The sequence below is a fragment of the Heterodontus francisci genome, chromosome 2 (genome assembly GCF_036365525.1).
Source record: "Heterodontus francisci isolate sHetFra1 chromosome 2, sHetFra1.hap1, whole genome shotgun sequence".
NCBI lineage: Eukaryota > Metazoa > Chordata > Chondrichthyes > Heterodontiformes > Heterodontidae > Heterodontus > Heterodontus francisci.
The window spans coordinates 191351212-191372321 of NC_090372.1; the positions used below are offsets into that span (position 1 = coordinate 191351212).

Consider the following 21110-nt stretch of genomic DNA (forward strand, 5'->3'; position numbering starts at 1 on the left):
TAGTATCCCCCATTAAATCTCTCAAAGCCCTTCATAATTTTGAAAACCTCTACCAAATCTCCACTTAACCTTCACTGCTCCAAGGAGAAAAATCCCATCTTTTCTTGTTTCTCCACATAACTGAAGTCCCTTGTTCCTGGTACCATTCCAGTAACTCTCCCCTGCAACCTCTCTAAGGCGGTGACATCCATCCGCTGTATGGTACTCAGATTGGTCAAAATACTCCAGCTAAGGTGCTACAATACTCCAACTAGGCCTAATCAGTGTTTCTTTGATTTTGTACTCTACGCCTAGTTATAAAGCCAAGGATTCCGTATGATTTTTTTAAGAATCTTCTCAACTTGTCCTGTCACCTTCAAACATTTGTGTACATACACCCACACGCCTCTCTGTTCCTGTACCCTCTTTAAAATTGCACCATTTAAATTTATACTGCCTCTTCGCATTCCTCCTACCAGAATCATAGAAGCATAGAGATTCATGGCACAGAAAGAGGCCATTCAGCCCATTGTGTCTATGTCACCCGCAAAAGAGCTATCCAGCCTTATTCCACTTTCCCACTCTTGGTGGGTAGCCTTGCAGGTCACGGCACTTCAAGCGCATATCAAAGTACTTTTTAAATGCAATGAGGCTTTCTGCCTCTACCACTTTTTCATGCAATGAGTCCAGACCCCACCACCCCTTGGGTGAAGAAGTTTCTCAACTCCCCTCTAATCCTTTTACCAGTTTCTTTAAATTTATGTCCCCTGGTTACTGACCTCTCTGCTAAGGGAAATAGGTCTTTGCTATCCACTCTGTCTAGGTGCCTCATAATTATACACCTCAATTAAATCTCCCCTCAGCCTCCTCTGTTCCAAAGAAAACAAGCTCAGCCTATCCAATCTTTTCTAATAGCAAAAATTTTCCAGTCCTGGCAACATCCTCAAATCTCCTCTGTACCCTCTCTAGTACAATTACATCTTTCCTGCAATGTGGTGACCAGAACTGTATTCAGTAATCCAACCATGGCCTAACTGGTGCTTTGAACACGTTTTAGAACAACCTCCCTGTTTTTATATTCTATGCCTCGACCTATAAAGGAAAGCATCCTGTATGCCTTATCTAACTGTCCTGCTACCTTCAGGGAGCTGTGGATATGCACTCCAAGGTCCCTCCCTTGCCTGTCTGCCTTTCCCAAATGCATTACTGACACTTGCCTGGACTAAATTCTATTTGCCACTTTTCTGCCCACCTCACCAGTACATTGATACTTTTCTGCTGTCTACAGCTTTCTTCCTCACTATCAGTCAATTTTTGTATCATCTGCAAACTTTTTAATCATACCTCCTACATTCAAGTCCAAATAACTGATATATACCAAGGGACCTAATACTGAGTCCTGTGGAACCCCACTGGAAACAGTCTTCCAAGTCACAAGAACACCCATCAACCATTACCCTTTGCTCCCTGCCATTGAGCCAATTTTGGATCTAACATGCTACTTGCCCATGGATCCAAAGGGCTTTTACTTTTCTGACCAGACTGTTGTTACGACCGACCGCTCAAGAAAAAGCCCCCAAACAAAATATGTGATTCTGATTGTGTTGGGAGAAATGCATTGTTGATTCAGTCCTGCCCCTCCACAGATTGCCTAACATATCATTTTAAACTTTCCAAATTAAAGAAAGACCCAACCAAATTGTACCATCTATTAACCCCCGAATGAAGCTAACCAAACCAGGTGTCTTTAGATCAACAAATTAACTGTTTAATTAGAAAAACTAAATTCTTAAACATTACTAAGATATAAACAACATTTAAAATATAAAAATTAGTGTCCTTGCAGATTTACGCTCCTGCCAAAGTGGAATCTTCCAACGTGGAACAGTCCAAAGTTACTTGATGTTCTCAAAGCCATCCGACGGGGGGAGAAAAAGTTCTTCAACAGTAGAACAGCCTGTAGTCTAATTCAGCAGTTGAATTGTTGCTCTACTTTTCCAGCAATGAATTTCAGCAATAACAGTTCAGTAGTTAAAGGAATTTGGTTATTTTGCTTTGAAGAGATTAATCTGGCTTGACATCATAATTCTGAGTCTAATAAATAGGGTTTAAATAAACCGAGGGAGCTCTCTTTTCCTTCAGTATATGCTGGCAGACAGTCTATGTGTGTATCTGTCAACCATGTCTCAAAAGCCAGTTTCTCAGCTAGTTCCTAATGTAAATCGACAACATTGTATCTTGTGTCCTTGGTCCTGAGCAGCTGTATCCTACGGCATCGAGAATGCATATTTGAAACTGGCTGTATCCTATGGCAACGAGAATGCATCCTTTGACTCAGTCCCTGGAGCTTGTTGCCTTAAAGCAGTACTGACCTTGTTACAGCCTTAAAGGCACACTACAGACATCCCGGGAGGAAAAAATACTGGATCATAACACGGTCATGTAAGGACCTTGTCGAAAGCCTTACTAAAATTCATGTAAATTACACCAATCGTGCTACCCACATAAACTCTCTTTGTTAGCTCCTCAAAAAATTCAAATCAAGTTCGTTAAATCAAGTTAGTTAGACACGACCTTCCCTTACAAATTCTTACTGACTGTCCTGGATTAATGCATGCCTTTCGAACTGACAATTAATATTATCCCTCAGAGTTTTTTCCAAAACTTTGCCCACCACTGAGATTATGCTGACCAGCTTGTAGTTACTCAGTCTGTCCCTTTCTCCCTTCTTAAACATTAGCAATCCACTAACTTATTTGGCAATTAAAATAGAGTTCTGTCCCTTTAAGGCCACAAGGTCTATTTGCTGTAAACAGCCGCAACCCAAAGTTAATTAGAGGGTAATTGTTTCTCTATAGATTGGCAGCTTCCTAGATTCATGACTCCTGCTCAAGGTCAGACAAACAGCGGAAACGGCTGCTCAGCTTAATGCTGTTAATTTGTCAGCGGTCTACAAATTCAAAGCATACATGTATATATGACCTTTTATGAAGGTACAATTTTAAAATACAATATAAAATATAGCTAGCATAAAATCCCGCTTATAACACAAAATACTTGAAAAATATTTTATAAGTTCGTGAACACTAACCTGCCAGCGCAGGTACTTGTAATCCGTATGTCCCACAAACAGTGACTTTGTGGTAAAAGCATAGGGTTGTACTTCAACATCCGCCCGAGTAATCTGCAAGCAGACGTGAAGTTAATTAAAATATCTGGAATTTTAAATACAAGATTTTCATACAACAAAACAGAACCCGGAACATAAAAATTGCAGAGAATTCCATATTTATTGCATTGAAGCATCATGTTTATGATAACTTTTTAAAAATTCATCAGCAGCTGTTACGAAGGGTCCTGTTCAATACTGCATATTATTCCAGTTTTAGTGTCAGCAAAACTGGTACTCACTTCTGTGTCTAGAATTATGCTGTTCTTTAGTCCAAAATGATCTCAGGCTAACAATTATGCACATTCTAAATGAAGAAACAATTGTAATTTGGAACAATTTAATTATTCAAAAGGGAGGAGTTTTTCATTGGACAGGACAGCACATGATGTGTGAAATATTGCTAAGATTTGTTGATCTAAATATCTTTTAAAAACTTGATATTTTATCACAAAATTCTATTCAGGTGGTGGGCATTAACTGGGGATTCACTTCCACTCTAATATATAGCAGCAGATTAAACTGTGGTGGTTGGGTTGAGGGGCATGTTTGTAATATGTGTCTCAAACAAAAGTTTATAAATTTAGAAAGATTAGGCTCTAGTTCTATCCTTCACTACCTGGCTGTCAAAGAAGACTGACTTCATTAATTGGTTTGGTAACAGAATTAAAGCCCAGCTACACGTAAAAAAATCACGTCATAGGAAAATAGGAGCAGGAGTAGGCCACACAGCCCATCGGGCCTGCTCCACCATTCAACATGATCATGTCCCAGGATAACTAGATACAATTGCTACAGATTTTAATGGGTTTATCTGTGCATGGTGTCCAAAGGAGGGACTAAGCCATTCAAGTACATATCTGGGATTTAATAGAATGCATGTTTTATTGCTTCGTTAAAAGCAATAAGTTTAAAAGTGCTTGCTCCAAGTCTTTTTTGAAGGTAGTTATCAACATCCCAGGGTCTGATTAAAGCCTTGACAGAGTCAGGCCACACAGTTTCCGTACATAGAAGGAAAAGGAAAAAAACTGCTATGTAATATTGCACTATGAGTTTGGGGCAAGTAGTTATGAACTTATTAATTTCTACTACCTGAGGAGCTAACAAGAATAATTATTGTAAAATGTGAGAGCACTAGCTTGTATCTATTTTTGGACATTTAATAATGTTCAATCAAGTCGAAGACTAGTACAGCATACATTCTGTGGAACAAACAATAAAACCTGTAGTTGAGATAAACTCTGTTTTCTGTTTGTTCCCTATGAATGCTAGAATTTACTTAGCTATCTGGACACTTGAAAGCATTATCTCTAGAACAGAGCATTAGAACTCACCTACATGAGCAGGTATTTGGCCAAAGTACTGTTTTTGTCTTTTTTCTGTAACAGACCTCTGCAGAGAGAATTTCTATATTTTTTCAGTGTGTGTGTGGGGAATTTAAAAAGGGAACTTTCATATTTCAATCTGCGTGTTAATGCTTTGCTTCATTACTGGATAAGTCTTGTTTTATAATAAACTGATAATTTTGTTTATTAAAGAAACCTGGTTGGTGTATTTTATTCTGGGATAAAGAGTATATGATTGACCGAATTGGTAACTGGGTAAACAGTTTAAAAATATATGTTGTGACCTGCGGAGAAGTGGAACTAGAAAAGACAGTGCTCTCCTCCCACCTCAGTCGTAACAGTGCATAATGTAACACTCCCTCAATAGTGCATTAAAGTGTTAGCCCAAGTTAATATGCTCAAGTCCAGGAATGGGACTTGAACATGCAATCTTCTGACTTGGGTTAAAATGCTACGAACTGAACCAAGCTTATGACTGGACCAAAGCAGGAAAAGTAGAGGATATGCGCTGGGTCATAGAGCTGGAGAGGAATACAGAAGTAGGGCAGAATGAGGCCAATGGAAGTGAGTATGAACACAAAACAAGTTGATAATCCCACCCAAGGATACCTAACATTTAAATAAATCTAATATAAAAGCAAAACACTGCGGATGCTGGAACTCTGAAATGAGAACAGAAAGTGCCGGAAATACTCAGCAGATCTGGAAGCATCTCTGTCGAGAGAAACAAGAGTTAACTTTTCAGGTCCAGGACCCTTCATCAGAAGTTCTTCAGTTCTGATGAATGGTCACAGACCTGAAACAATAACTCTGTTTCTCTCAACACAGATGCTGCCAGACCTGTGGAATATTTCCACCATTTTCTGTTCTCATTTAAATAAATCTGCCTGGAGAGCAAATGTACACTTGTAATAAAAAGTGATGGAACTTCATTACAGCTATCAGTCTTGGATCAAAAGTGCAGTATCACTACATATGAACATACGAATTAGGAGCAGGAGGCGGCCACTTGGCCCTTCGAGCCTGCTCCACCATTTAATACGTTCACGATTACCCCACATTTCCACCTACCCCCAATAACCTTCCACCCCCTTGCTTATCAAGAATCTATCTACCTCTGCCTTAAGAATATTTAAAGACTGCTTCCACTGCCTTTTGAGGAAGAGAATGCCTAAGACTCAGGACCTTCTGAGAGAAAAATTTTCCCCTCATCTCTATCTTAAATGGGCGACCCCTTATTTGTAAACAGTGACCCCTCGTTCTAGATTCTCCCACAAGGGGAAACATCCTTTTCACATCCACCCTGTCAAGTCCCCTCAGGATCTTATAAGTTTAAATCAAGTCGCCTCTTACCCTTCTAAATTCCAGCGGAATTCCAACGTCAGAACTATGTGTCCTGGCCTGTCGGAAGACCTTACACAAATCAACGATTCTCGGAAGACCGCCATCATTAACAACGAGCTCAGTAGACTCAATGTGGACATTGCAGCACTTCAGGAGACTCGCCTCCCCGCGAGTGGCTCTCTAGCAGAGCAAGACTACACCTTCTTCTGGCAGGGCAGGGATCCTGAAGAACCAAGACAGCATGGAGTGGGCTTCGCCATCAGAAACTCCTTGCTCAGCATGATAGAGCCTCCCTCAAATGGCTCGGAACGCATACTGTCCATCCGACTGCTCACCACCTCTGGTCCAGTACACCTACTCAGCATCTATGCTCCAACACTCTGTTCCGCACCTGAAGCTAAAGACCAGTTCTATGAACAACTCCATAACATCATTAGCAGCATCCCCAACACCGAACACCTATTCCTGCTGGGGGACTTTAATGCCAGGGTTGGGGCCGACCATGACTCATGGCCCTCCTGCCTTGGGCGCTATGGCGTTGGAAGGATGAATGAGAACGGGCAGAGACTGCTTGAGTTGTGTACCTATCATAACCTCTGCATCACCAACTCGTTCTTTCACACTAAACCCTGTCACCAGGTTTCATGGAGGCACCCAAGATCACGTCGTTGGCACCAGCTAGACCTCATTGTCACAAGGCGAGCCGCCTTAAACAGTGTTCAAATCACACGCAGCTTCCACAGTGCGGACTGCGACACCGACCACTCCCTGGTGTGCAGCAACGTTAGACTCAGACCAAAGAAGTTGCATCATTCCAAGCAGAAGGGCCACCCGCGCATCAACACGAGCAGAATTTCTCACCCACAGCTGTTACAAAAATTTCTAAATTCACTTGTAACAGCCCTTCAAAACACTCCCACAGGGGATGCTGAGACCAAGTGGGCCCACATCAGAGACGCCATCTATGAGTCAGCTTTGACCACCTACGGCAAAAGTGCGAAGAGAAATGCAGACTGGTTTCAATCTCATAATGAAGAGCTGGAACCTGTCATAGCCGCTAAGCGCATTGCACTTTTGAACTACAAGAAAGCCCCCAGCGATTTAACATCCGCAGCACTTAAAGCAGCCAGAAGTACTGCACAAAGAACAGCTAGGCGTTGCGCAAACGACTACTGGCAACACCTATGCAGTCATATTCAGCTGGCCTCAGACACCGGAAACATCAGAGGAATGTATGATGGCATGAAGAGAGCTCTTGGGCCAACCATCAAGAAGATCACCCCCCTCAAATCTAAATCGGGGGACATAATCACTGACCAACGCAAACAGATGGACCGCTGGGTTGAGCACTACCTAGAACTGTACTCCAGGGAGAATGCTGTCACTGAGACTGCCCTCAATGCAGCCCAGCCTCTACCAGTCATGGATGAGCTGGACATACAGCCAACCAAATCGGAACTCAGTGATGCCATTGATTCCCTAGCCAGCGGAAAAGCCCCTGGGAAGGACAGCATTACCCCTGAAATAATCAAGAGTGCCAAGCCTGCTATACTCTCAGCACTACATGAACTGCTATGCCTGTGCTGGGACGAGGGAGCAGTACCCCAGGACATGCGCGATGCCAACATCATCACCCTCTATAAAAACAAAGGTGACCGCGGTGACTGTAACAACTACCGTGGAATCTCCCTGCTCAGCATAGTGGGGAAAGTCTTTGCTCGAGTCGCTCTGAACAGACTCCAGAAGCTGGCCGAGCGCGTCTACCCTGAGGCACAGTGTGGCTTTCGTGCAGAGAGATCGACTATTGACATGCTGTTCTCCCTTCGTCAGATACAGGAGAAATGCCGTGAACAACAGATGCCCCTCTACATTGCTTTCATTGATCTCACCAAAGCCTTTGACCTCGTCAGCAGACGTGGACTCTTCAGACTACTAGAAAAGATTGGATGTCCACCAAAGCTACTAAGTATCATCACCTCATTCCATGACAATATGAAAGGCACAATTCAACATGGTGGCTCCTCATCAGAGCCCTTTCCTATCCTGAGTGGTGTGAAACAGGGCTGTGTTCTCGCACCCACACTTTTTGGGATTTTCTTCTCCCTGCTGCTTTCACATGCGTTCAAATCCTCTGAAGAAGGAATTTTCCTCCACACAAGATCAGGGGGCAGGTTGTTCAACCTTGCCCGTCTAAGAGCGAAGTCCAAAGTACGGAAAGTCCTCATCAGAGAACTCCTCTTTGCTGACGATGCTGCTTTAACATCTCACACTGAAGAATGCCTGCAGAGTCTCATCGACAGGTTTGCGTCTGCCTGCAATGAATTTGGCCTAACCATCAGCCTCAAGAAAACGAACATCATGGGGCAGGATGTCAGAAATGCTCCATCCATCAATATTGGCGACCACGCTCTGGAAGTGGTTCAAGAGTTCACCTACCTAGGCTCAACTATCACCAGTAACCTGTCTCTCGATGCAGAAATCAACAAGCGCATGGGTAAGGCTTCCACTGCTATGTTCAGACTGGCCAAGAGAGTGTGGGAAAATGGCGCACTGACACGGAACACAAAAGTCCGAGTGTATCAGGCCTGTGTCCTCAGCACCTTGCTCTACGGCAGCGAGGCCTGGACAACGTATGCCAGCCAAGAGCGACGTCTCAATTCATTCCATCTTCGCTGCCTTCGGAGAATACTTGGCATCAGGTGGCAGGACTATATCTCCAACACAGAAGTCCTTGAAGCGGCCAACATCCCCAGCTTATACACACTACTGAGTCAGCGGCGCTTGAGATGGCTTGGCCATGTGAGCCGCATGGAAGATGGCAGGATCCCCAAAGACACATTGTACAGCGAGCTCGCCACTGGTATTAGACCCACCGGCCGTCCATGTCTCCGTTATAAAGACGTCTGCAAACGCGACATGAAATCGTGTGACATTGATCACAAGTCGTGGGAGTCAGTTGCCAGCATTCGCCAGAGCTGGCGGGCAGCCATAAAGACAGGGCTAAATTGTGGCGAGTCGAAGAGACTTAGTAGTTGGCAGGAAAAAAGACAGAGGCGCAAGGGGAGAGCCAACTGTGCAACAGCCCCAACAAACAAATTTCTCTGCAGCACCTGTGGAAGAGCCTGTTACTCCAGAATTGGCCTTTATAGCCACTCCAGGCGCTGCTTCACAAACCACTGACCACCTCCAGGCGCGTATCCATTGTCTCTCGAGATAAGGAGGCCCAAAAGAAAAGAAAGAAAAAGAAACAAGCCTAGCCTGTCCAATCTTTCTCCATTAAGACAGCCTGCCCATTCCAGGTATTAGTCTAGCAAACTTCTCAACTGCCTCCAATGCATTTACATCCTTCCTTAAATAAGGAGACCAGTACTGTACACAGTACTCCAAATGTGGTCTCAGCTGATGCATAACCTCCCTACTTTTGTATTCAATTCCACTCACGATAAACGATAACATTCTATTAGCTTTCCTAATTACGCGCTGTACCTGCATACTAACCTTTTGCGATTCATGCACTAGGACACCCAGATCCCTCTGCATCCTCTCACCATTTAAATAATATGCTTCCTTTTTATTCTTCCCACCAAAGTGGACAATTTCACACTTTCCCACATGAGAAGCATGAGGTCAAAAGCATGAGGTGATAGCCAAAGTTCCAAATTTTGCATTCCGTACACCATCAACATTCTATGTTAGCAATCTGTCGAGATTGTAATTATGCTGAAGTTTTTACTTTTCATTTGCCAGGCCTTTACCCACTCACTTAACTGATCTATATCCCTTTGCAGCCCCCTTATGCCCTCTTCACAAGTTACTTTCCTACCTATCTTTGTGTCATCAGCAAATTTAGCAACCATACCTTCGGTCCCTTCATCGAAGTCACTTATAGAAATTGTAAAAAGTTGAGGCCCTGGCACTGATCCCTGTGACACATCACTCGTTACATCTTGCCAACCAGAAAATGACCCATTTATGCATACTCTGTTTCCCGTTAGCTAGCCAATCTTCTATCCATGCCAATATGTTACCCCCTACACCATGAACTTTTATTTTCTGCAATAACCTTTGATGTGGCACCTTATCAAATGCCTTCTGAAAATCTAAGTACGATACATCCACTGGTCCCCCTTTATCCACAGCACATGTAACTCCCTCAACGAACTCCAATAAATTGGTTAAATATGATTTCCCTGTCACAAAACCATGTTGACTCTGCCTGATTACCTTGAATTTTTCTAAATGCCCTGCTATAACATCTTTCGTAACCTAACTACAACCTAAGCCATTTAATTAATAACTTAGAAGTTTTATGATTAGTTATAGAGTTCTACATACAAGAGTTAGATTATTTCGTGCTACTGTTGTCACCCTTAGTCTATGATGACATTGTTTTAACAGTTGATAAAGGTTGTAACAGGATTTTTTTTTTTTTTTAATTTAGAAGAAAACACACATACCTTGTTAATAAAGCTGGATTTTCCAACATTAGGGTAACCACAGAGCAACAAAGTCCTGGTGTTGGGATCAATAGATGGCAGACGAGAAAGATGTTGTCGCACTGAAAGAAAAGTAATAAAGCACTTAATATATTCTAAGCATTTGGATACTTGAGTCACTAAAAAGCTCAACAGAGGTTACTGCCGAAAAAATTTGTTTTATTGAGAACAGATCAGCTATTTTAGCCTAATGCATGGAGAAAAAATTTCAAACTAAAGATATGAAATGTCTATATCAATTATAAATGGCTGGGGAAGAAGTAACCACTGCACACTAAAATTTTTAATGAAACTTTATTTGCTGAAAAGGTGTGGATAAATTTATTATAATACATTAATCTGCAAATATTGGTCAGGAATTTCCTTTTCACTGCAGCTGCTCCACCACAACATTACCAAAAATGTGGCCGAACATTGAAAGCAGGGTTTTCACTTCACGTCCACTGAAGCTAGGGTGTAGTGAGGTAACAAAAACAGAAAATGATGGAAATTTTCTGTTTATGTTTCAGATTTCCAGCATCCACAGTATTTTGCTTTTGTGTGGTAGAGGGGTAACTTTGGGGAGATTATACAGACTTTATTCGCATTCATAATTTTGAAAACTGCAATAAGCCTCATCTATTCTCACAGTTGAATAATTTCCCCAGGAACTGAAAACTACTTCAGTTAACTTGCTTTCTTGTGAATATTTACATTTGCTTAGCACCTTATTAAGTTGAATCATCTCGAAGTGCTTCACAAGATGATTCATGGTTGAAGCGCAGTGATGCGTTATTTAGGTTTGTAAGACTTTGCTATCATTATTCTCTGACATCAACATCTTACAATTTGTAATGATAATCAGTTAACCCGAATGGTTGAGGGAAAAGCAACTCTATTATTCAAACAATGTCACAGGATATTTTACGTTCACCTGAACAGGCAGATGGATCTCAGTTCAGCATCTCCTCCAATGGACCGCACGGTGGGGTCAAACACACAACTTTCTGACCCAGAGCACAGAGTGTTATGGATCAGGACAAACTGCTGCCTCCCAGAACCATAGGAAATGCATAAACGCCATATACCATCAAACCAATAAAACCAGTTTAAAATTATACACCTTAAGTGCTGAGATAAAGATTCTATGGATTTTGAAAGTCATCTCAAAGATCTCTGATCAAAATTATCCTGAACCCAAATAAATAAATATATGAAAGTCCAGCACTTACCTTGTTCCAAATACTCTAAACTTTGCTTCTGTCGTTTGAGAATAGTACACATGCGTCCTAGTGCCGCACGCTTCAGCTGTTTGCAGCGGTACAGAGAATCACCATACTTCATCAGACGCACATAGTCCTTAGCAACACTAGTTGAAAATGTAATTTGTGTTTAGGTCCAACCAAACATAGGAGTATAATATATCCTACAAGTAATTCTTAATAAAAAAATCTGAAATCAAACAAAAGCAATCTTTGACAGATCTAATCTTAGTTGTTCATTGCTAAAAACAATTCATTTAGTCACGCAGCAACAAATTGACACATTTAAAAACATTTGCATTACTCCATCACTAACAACTTGTATTTACATACTGCCTTTAACGTAATAAAGGTCCGTGGCACTGCTGCACATCAGGGGTGAAAAAGGAGTGGAAGAGCTATAGTGATAAGGGATTCTATCATAAGGGGTAGAGATAGGCATTTCTGTGGCCGCAAACGTGACTCCAGGCTGGTATGTTGCCTCCCTGGTGCTAGGGTCAAGGATGTCACTGAGCGGATGCAGGACCTTCTGAAGGGGGAGGGGGAGCAGCCAGAGGTCATGGTACACATTGATACCAACGACATAGGTAGAAAAAGGAATGAGGTCCTGCAACAAGAATTTAGGGAGCTGGGTAGCAGATTAAGAAGCAGAACCTCTAAGGTTGTAATCTCTGGATTACTGCTGGTGCCACATGCTAGTGAGTATAGAAGTAGGAGGATAGAGCAGATGAATGCATGGCTGATGAGATGGTGCAGGAGGGAGGCTTTAGTTTCCTGGATCACTGGGTCTGTTTCTGGCAAAGGTGGGACCTGTACAAGTTGGAAGGGTTGCACCTGAACCGGAATGGGACAAGCATCTTTGCTGGGAGCTTTGCTCGTTATGTTGGGTTGGTTTAAACTAATTTGGCAGGGAGTTGGGATACAGAGTGGAGGTACAGTAGGGGGTAATATAGAACAGAAAGTGAGTCTGCCTGGAAGGCAGAGCAAATATAGACCTGGTAAGGCACAAGGGAAAAATGCAAGGTTGGATTACATCTATTTCAATGCAAGGAGTCTTACTAGTAAGGCAGATGAATTGAGGGTGTTGATTAGCACATGGGATTATATTATTGCTATCACAGAGACATGGTTGAGGGAGGGACAAGACTGGCAGCTCAATATTCCAGGGTATAGAATCTTCAGGCGCGACAGGGAGGGGATAAAAGAGGAGGTGGCACTGCACTGTTGATCAAGGAGTCAATTACTGCAGTAAGGAGGGATGACATCTTAGAAGGTTCCTCAAATGAGGCCATTTGGGTAGAACTTAAAAACAAAAACGGGGCAGTCACTTGGCTGGGTGTCTACTACAGGCCTCCAGTCAGGAAGAAATAGAGGAGCAAATATGTAGGCAAATCTCTGAGAGGTGAGAAAATCTTCTTTGGCCTCCTTATCTCGAGAGACAATGGGTAAGCGCCTGGAGGTGGTCAGTGGTGTGAAAATAATAGGGTAAAATAGTAGGGGATTTCAACTTCCCCAATATTACTGGGATAGTCTTAGTGCAAAAGGCTTAGAAGGGGGGGGGAAATTCTTAAAATGCATACAGGAGAGCTTTTTGAGCCAGTATGTAGAAAGTGCTACAAGGGAAGGGGCTGTACTGGACTTAATCCTAGGGAACGAAGCCGGTCAAGAGGGAGAAGTGTCAGTGGGGGAGCATTTCGGGGATAGTGACCATAACTCTGCAGGATTTAAGGTAGTTATGGAAAAGGACAAAGATGGACCAGAAATAAAGGTACTGAACTGGGGGAAGGCCGATTTCAATATGATAAAACAGGATCTGGCCAAAGTGGACTGGGAGCAGTAACCTATAGGAAAGTCTGCATCACATCAGTGGGAGTCATTCAAAGAAGAAATAGTGAGAGTCCAGAGCTAACATATACCCGTTAAGGTGACGGGCAAGACTAACAGGCCCAGGGAACCCTGGATGTCAAGGGATACAGAGGATTAGATAAGGAATAAAAAAGGCTTACGGCAGATCCCAAGCGCTGAAAACAGCAGAGGCACTAGAGGAGTATACAAAGTGTAGGGTGGCATTTAAAAAAGTAATTAGGAGAGCGAAGAGGGAGGAATGAAAAAACACTGGCAGACAAGATTAAGGAAAATCCCAAGGCATTTTATAAGTATATTAAGGGTAAGAGGATAACCAGGGAAAGAGTAGGGCCCATTAGGGACCAACATGACAACATGTGTGTGGAGCCGGAGGACATAGGTTAAGTTTTAAATGATTACTTTTCATCAAGGACAATGTAGGTGTAGAGATCAGGGAGGGGGATTGTGATACACTTGAACATATTAGAATTGAAAGGGAGGAAATATTAGCTGTTTTAGCGGGCTTAAAAGTGGATAAATCCTCAGGCCCACATGAGATGTATCCCAGGCTGTTATCTGAGGCAAGGGATGAGATAGCAGGGGCTTTGACACAAATTTTCAAATCCTCTCTGGCCACAGGAGAGGTACCAGAGGGCTGGAAGACAGCAAATGTGGTACCATTATTCAAGAAGAGTAGTAGGGATAAACCAGGTAATTACAGGCTGGTGAATCTAACATCAGTGGTTGAAAAATATTGGAAAAAATTCTGAGGGACAGGATTAATCTCCACTTGGAGAGGCAGGGATTAATCAGGGATAACAATCATGGCTTTGTCAGGGTGAGATCGTGTCCAACTAACTTGATTAAATTTTTCGAGGAGGTGACTAGATGTGTTGATGAGGGTAAAGCAGTAGATACATGGATTTCAGTAAGGCTTCTGATAAGGTCCCGCATGGGAGATTGGTTAAGAAGGTAAGAGCCCATGGGATCCAGGGCAATTTGGCAAATTGGATCCAAAATTGGCTTAGTGGCAGGAGGCAGAGGGTGATGGTCGAGGGCTGTTTTTGCGAGTGGAAGCCTGTGACCAGAGGTGTACCACAGGGATCAGTGTTGGGATCCTTGCTGTTTGTAGTGTACATTAATGATCTAGACGTGAATATAGGAGGTATGATCAGTAAGTTCACAGATGACATGAAAATTGGTGGTGTTGTAAATAGTGAGGAGGAAATCCTTAGATTACAGGATGATATAGATAGGCTGGTAAGATGGGCGGAGCAGTGGCAAATGGAATTTAATCCTGAAAAGTGTGAGGTAATGCATTTTGGGAGGACTAACAAGGCAAGGGAATACACAATGGATGGTAGGACCCGAGGAAGTAAAGAAAGTCAGAGGCTACGTTGGTGTACTTGTCCATAGATCACTGAAGGCAGCAGCACAGGTAGATAAGGTGGTTCGGAAGGCATATGGGACACTTATATTGTATGCCTCGGCTAATAAAAGTAAGAACAAGGAGGTTATGATGGAGCTATATAAAACGCTAGTTAGGCCACAGCTGGAGTACTGTGTACAGTTCTGGTCACCACACTATAGGAAGGATGTGATTGCACTGGAGAGGGTGCAGAGCAGATTCACTAGGATGTTGCCTGGCTGGAGCACTTCAGCTATGAAGAGAGACTGAAAAGGCTAGGGTTGTTTTCCTTGCAGCAGAGAAGGCTGGGGGGGACATAACTGAGGTGTACAAGATTATGAGGGGCGTTGATAGGTTAGATAGGAGGAAACTTTTTCCCTTAGCAGAGGGGTCAAGAACCAGGGGGTATAGATTTAGGGTAAGGGGCAGGAGGTTTAGGGGAGATTTGAGGAAACATTTTTTCACCCAGAGGATGGTTGGAATCTGGAACGCACTGCCTGAGGAGGTGGTGGAGGCAGGAACCCTCACAACACTTAAGAAGTAATTAGATGACCACTTAAAATTCCATAGCATACAGGGCTACAGGCCAAGTGCAGGAATATGGGATTCGAATAGTTGGGTGCTGTATGGCCGGCACAGACACGATGGGCTGAAGGGCCTGTTTCTGTGCTGTATAACTCTATGACTCTAAAACGTCCCAAGGCACTGAATTTGTTAAATATACAGAATCTCAAACCTGGGCCACATAAATTATCATTCCAGTGGATTTTTTCTTCGAACGTTTTTTGCACAGTAATAGTAACAAGAAAGCTATTACTGCAACATAACCACTCAACCATCAGATGAGTAGCTTTATTAGTGCAAGCTGCTAAAATAACTATGTTACAATTTTGTTAATTATGCTTGCTGAAACATCCCATCTATTTATGATGCTATTTTTATACTTTCCTTCTACCTAACCTAATATAGCCTACCCATTTCCACATTCTTCATCCTGCTGATTCCTACAGTCCACTTTGGAGATGGGCACAACTTTCATAAAACCAGGTTTTTAACTGCCCTACTTGGAAGGCAAGCCAATTGATAGGGTAGAACATAAAAGGGGGCACAACTGTATCACAAATGAAATCAAATCAATTTTTGACATGTTTTTATGCAAATGGGACATCTGATCTGAAGCACTGGTAGAATTAAAATTACTTCAATTTTATATCATTACTTCTAGCTCCCTTTTCAAAAAATAAATCAAAGATGGTCTGAATTATAGATGCCATCACGACCATCAGCGGGCAAACTGAAGCGGTGTTTTACTGCATTAATAGTCAGGTCAGATAATTTTTCCTTTGTTGAGATGGAATACTTCTGCAAAGTCTAGCGAAGCATTTCTCTAGGGATATAGAATTCAGGTGTCACTTCAAGGAAGGAATTAAACTTGCATGCTCAAGATTGCAACCCAGCACCCTATTCTAATGCATATGATGCAGTCCACATCCTCTGGTACCCACAACAGCAATCTAACTATTTAAGACAGCAAGTGTAAGATCACCGTCATACGACTTGGATTAAACAAAGAGAGATGAATGTAGATCTTACTTGTCAATGAGGTTCTTTGCAATGTTTATCTGCCCTAATGCCAGCTTGTAGTGATCTTTGTCATACAACACATTCATCAAATCAGCATAAAAAGGATGTATGTCCTACAAAGGAACAAGAAAGGTTTGACAATTCTTAGAAGTGCAATTCCTTTCCTACATTTTAGAACACTTCAGTTCTCTAAATAGCTCCTTTAAATTATGAGTGGCAAACAAATGTAAATTGATATTATCTGACAAGTTATGTTTTGAGACACTGGAGATTGTTGCTTGAGCTAATTTATGAGGGATTCTTTAGTTGAAAATGAAGTTCTGCAATTTTATCAAAACTACAGGATTGAATGCATTCCCATTCACCGATATCGCCTATCGTATCATCCTATTGACTATACATCATTTTAAAAAATTATAAATTTATAATTTTTGATGAGAAACAAAAATCTTGTGTACTGAAAATCATGTCAAAAAGATACACATGTATTGCATCCAAGCACACTGCATGTTGACATTGTGCATAAGGCACCTGCCCATCTCTGGACTCAATTTTGACCCAAATCCTGGAGGAGCCGTGCATGTGGACTGGATAGCTGCCATATACACAAAGTCAGTCATGTGTCTGGGCTGCACAATGGCAACAAATTTAAGGTCAGTAATATAACCGATACTGTTGGATCAGTACAGTGCAATTATATTTACCTTGTCTGAAACAGCAATACGATGGAATCAGTTGTGTTTTAGTGGAAATCATCAAGCGTGCAATATGCAGGGAAACTACTGTGGACAAGTCTTAGAACAAAAACTATTTAAGAAAGATTGTGGAGTTCAAGAAATTAAAATAAAATCTGTTTATTTGAATCATAGAATAATACAGCACAGCAGGAAGCCATTTGGTCCATCACACCTGCACAGACTCTTTGAAAGAGCTATCCATTTGGTCCCACACTCCTACCCTTTCCACATAGTCCTGCAAAGTTTTCCCCTTCAACTATTGGCGATGTTAATATAAGAACAAGGGTGACCGCAACAACTATCGTGGAATCTCCCTGCTCAGCATAGTGGGGAAAGACTTCACTTGATTCGTTTTAAACAGACTCCAGAAGCTGGCTGAGCATGGCTACCCTGAGGCACAGTGCAGCTTTCGAGCAGAGAGATCCACCATTGACATGCTGTTCTCCCTTCGCCAGCTACAGGAGAAATGCTGTGAATAACAGATGCCCCTCTAAGTTGCTTTCATAGATCCCACCAAAGCCTTTGACCTCGTCAGCAGACATGATCTCTTCAGACTAATAGCAAAGATCGGATGTCCACCAAAGCTACTAAGTATCATCACCTCATTCCATGACAATATGAAAGACACAATTCAGCATTGCGGTGCCTCATCAGATCCCTTTCCTATCCTGAGTGGCGTGAAACAGGGCTGTGTTCTCGCACCCACACTATTTGGGATCTTCTTCTCCCTGCTGCTCTCATGTGTTGAAGTCATCAGAAGAAGGAATTTTCCTCCACACAAGATCAGGTGGCAGGTTGTTCAACCTTGCCCGTCTAAGAGCGAAGTCCAAAGTACAGAAAGTCCTCATCAGGGAACTCCTCTTTACTGACGAATTTGCATTATTATCCCACACTGAAGAGTGCCTGCGGAGACTCATCGACAGGTTTGCGGCTGCCTGCAACAAATTTGGCCTAACCATCAGCCTCAAGAAAACGAACATCATGGGACAGGACGTCAGAAATGCTCCATCCATCAATATTGGCGACCACGCTCTGGAAGTGGTTCAAGAGTTCACCTATCTAGGTTCAACTATCACCAGTAACCTGTCTCTCGATGTAGAAATCAACAAGCGCATGGGAAAGGCCTCCGCTGCTCTGTCCAGACTGGCAAGAGGGTGTGGGAAAATGGTGCACTGACACGGAACACAAAAGTCCGAGTGTTTCAAGCCTGTGTCCTCAGTACCTTGCTCGACGGCAGCGAGGCCTGGACAAGGTATGTCAGCCAAGAGCGACGTATCAATTCATTCCATCTTCGCTGCCTCCGGAGAATCCTTGGCATCAGGTGGCAGGACCGTATCTCCAACGCAGAAGTCCTTGAGGCGGCCAACATCCCCAGCACATACACCCTACTGAGCCAGCAGCGCTTGAGACGGCTTGGCCATGTGAGCCGTACAGAAGATGGCAGGATCCCCAAGGACACATTGTACAGCGAGCTCGTCACTGGCATCGGCCGTCCATGCCTCCGCTTTAAAGACGTCTGCAAACGCGACATGAAGTCCTGTGACAATGATCACAAGTTGTGGGAGTCAGTTGCCAGTGATCGCCAGAGCTCGCAGTCATAAAGGCGGGCTGAAGAGTGGCGAGTTGAAGAGACTTAGCAGTTGGCAGGAAAAAAGACAGAAGCGCAAGGGGAGAGCCAACTATGTAACAGCCCCGACAACCAATTTTACCTGCAGCGCCTGTGGAAGAGTCTGTCACTCTAGAATTGGCCTTTATAGCCACTCCAGGCGCTGCTCCACAAACTACTGACCATCTCTAGGCACTCACCCATTGTCTCTCGAGACAAGGAGACCAAAGAAGAAGAACTATTTATCCACTTCCCCTTTGAAAGTTATTGTACAGCTATTATTTCTCTTCATGTTAACATATATTCCTCATGAAGAAAACAATCCTTTTGTCACTGGAATATTTACAATTACAATAAACAGGATGACCTGTGAATTGTGTAAGCTATTTTAACTTATCGTTTAACCTAGTTGTACTCAAGTCCAGTGTTTCTTTTCTTGACATTTAACAATGCTCCAAATAAACACTTGTTTTGTCTTGGAAGTTTTAGGCACATAAAATCCTCCTCTAATTTTTGGGTGTTTCAATTAGCAGGGAAAAAACATTTTTAAACTGAGCAACACCTAACAATACAAACAATCCTTAAGGATTAAGTAAGTGCATCACAACCTAAAAATGTCTTTTGCAGTGAGATATTGTACCTACATCTGCAAGCACTTTCACCAAGTATTTTGACTATACGGAACAGAAGAATATTGAAAATATGCAGCAATATTTCACTCAGGACTCCAAAAATGTCATTTTAAATCAAAAATCACAATGAAACTCTTCAGCTAACCCCCAAATATTTAACATATAAAAGTTTAGTGAAGAATTTCTCTTTAATGAATGAAATTTTATGAACTACCGACACATCAATTCCATAAGTATTAGCTGTGTATGCTGAAATATAAATAAGTACTTTAAATTTATTATTTAAAGTAAAATAAAATGAAATTCACATTATACAATGCGCCAATTTTTTAAGCTACCACACAATGACTGACTTACATCAAGTTTCGGAAAATCAGTTAGAATCAGGCTGAGACGATCATGATAGTTTTGTTGAGTAAACTTAATCTTTCGCATGTAAAAGTGCCGAATTCGGTTAATTTGATAATTTTTGTGAATCACAGTTGGTGTCTTCCGCTGGGTTTTTGACAACGTCAGGTCAATGAAGTCCTAAAACAAAAAGACAGAAAATTTTGAACTGCAGCAGAGTTTCTGACCAAAACAGTGACAATCTACATTTGTGCAAGCGTTAAATCATTTAGTTTTACCACATCATAAAAGTGTCCTCTGATAAGATTAATGCAATTTTAAAATTCCCTCCAGTTCAGACGAACACACAAAAAAAGGTCAACCTGTGGCAAACCAGGCCAATGTGTATGTTGCTCCATAACATCACACATTAACAGCATGGCAGGTGCATTTCCACCAAGTTTTATAGTTACCATACTTGCTCAGCCTCCCTCAAATGGCTCGGAACGCATACTGTCCATCCGACTGCTCAACACCTCTGGTCCAGTACACCTACTCAGCATCTATGCTCCAACACTCTGCTCCCCACCTGAAGCTAAAGACCAGTTCTACGAGGAACTCCATAATATCATTAGTAGCATTCCCAATACCGAACACCTGTTCTTGCTGGGGGACTTTAATGCCAGGGTTGGGGTCAACCATGACTCATGGCTCTCCTGCCTTGGGCGCTATGGCGTTGGAAGGATGAATGAGAATGGGCAGACTCTGCTTGAGTTGTGTACCTATCATAACCTCTGCATCACCAACTCGTTTTTTCACACTAAACCCTGTCACCAGGTTTCATGGAGCCACCCAAGATCGCGTTGTTGGCACCAGCTCGACCTCATCGTCACAAGGCGAGCCTCCTTAAACAGTGTTCAAATCACACACAGCTTCCACAGTGCGGACTGCGACACCGACCACTCCCTGGTGTGCAGCAAGGTTAGACTCAGACCAAAGAAGTTGCATCATTCCAAGCAGAAGGGCCACCCGCGCATCAACACGAGCAGAATTTCTCATCCACAGCTGTTACAAAAATTTCTAAATTCACTTGTAACAGTCCTTCAAAACACTCCCACAGGGACTGCTGAGACCAAGTGGGCCCACATCAGAGACGCCATCTATGAGTCAGCTTTGACCACCTACGGCAAACGTGCGAAGAGGAATGCAGACTGGTTTCAATCTCACATTGAAGAGCTGGAACCTGTCATAGCCGCTAAGCGCATTGCACTGTTGAACTACAAGAAAGCCCCCAGCGAGTTAACATCCGTAGCACTTAAAGCAGCCAGAAGCACTGCACAAAAAACAGCCAGGCGTTGCGCAAATGACTACTGGCAACACCTATGCAGTCATATTC

The 21110-nt window shown here is 42.6% G+C and overlaps 1 protein-coding gene across 1 annotated transcript in view; it reads right to left on the reverse strand.

Moving 5' to 3' along the window:
• gtpbp4 (GTP binding protein 4) overlaps positions 1-21110 on the reverse strand; it is a 52249-nt gene that overhangs the window by 25089 nt on the left and 6050 nt on the right. Inside the window, exons 2-6 of the mRNA XM_068014969.1 lie at positions 19745-19915; positions 16422-16525; positions 11546-11682; positions 10296-10396; positions 3071-3163 (exon numbers count right to left, since the gene is read on the reverse strand). Coding sequence (XP_067871070.1) covers positions 3071-3163; positions 10296-10396; positions 11546-11682; positions 16422-16525; positions 19745-19915 — 606 coding nt within the window. The remainder of the gene's footprint in view (positions 1-3070; positions 3164-10295; positions 10397-11545; positions 11683-16421; positions 16526-19744; positions 19916-21110) is intronic.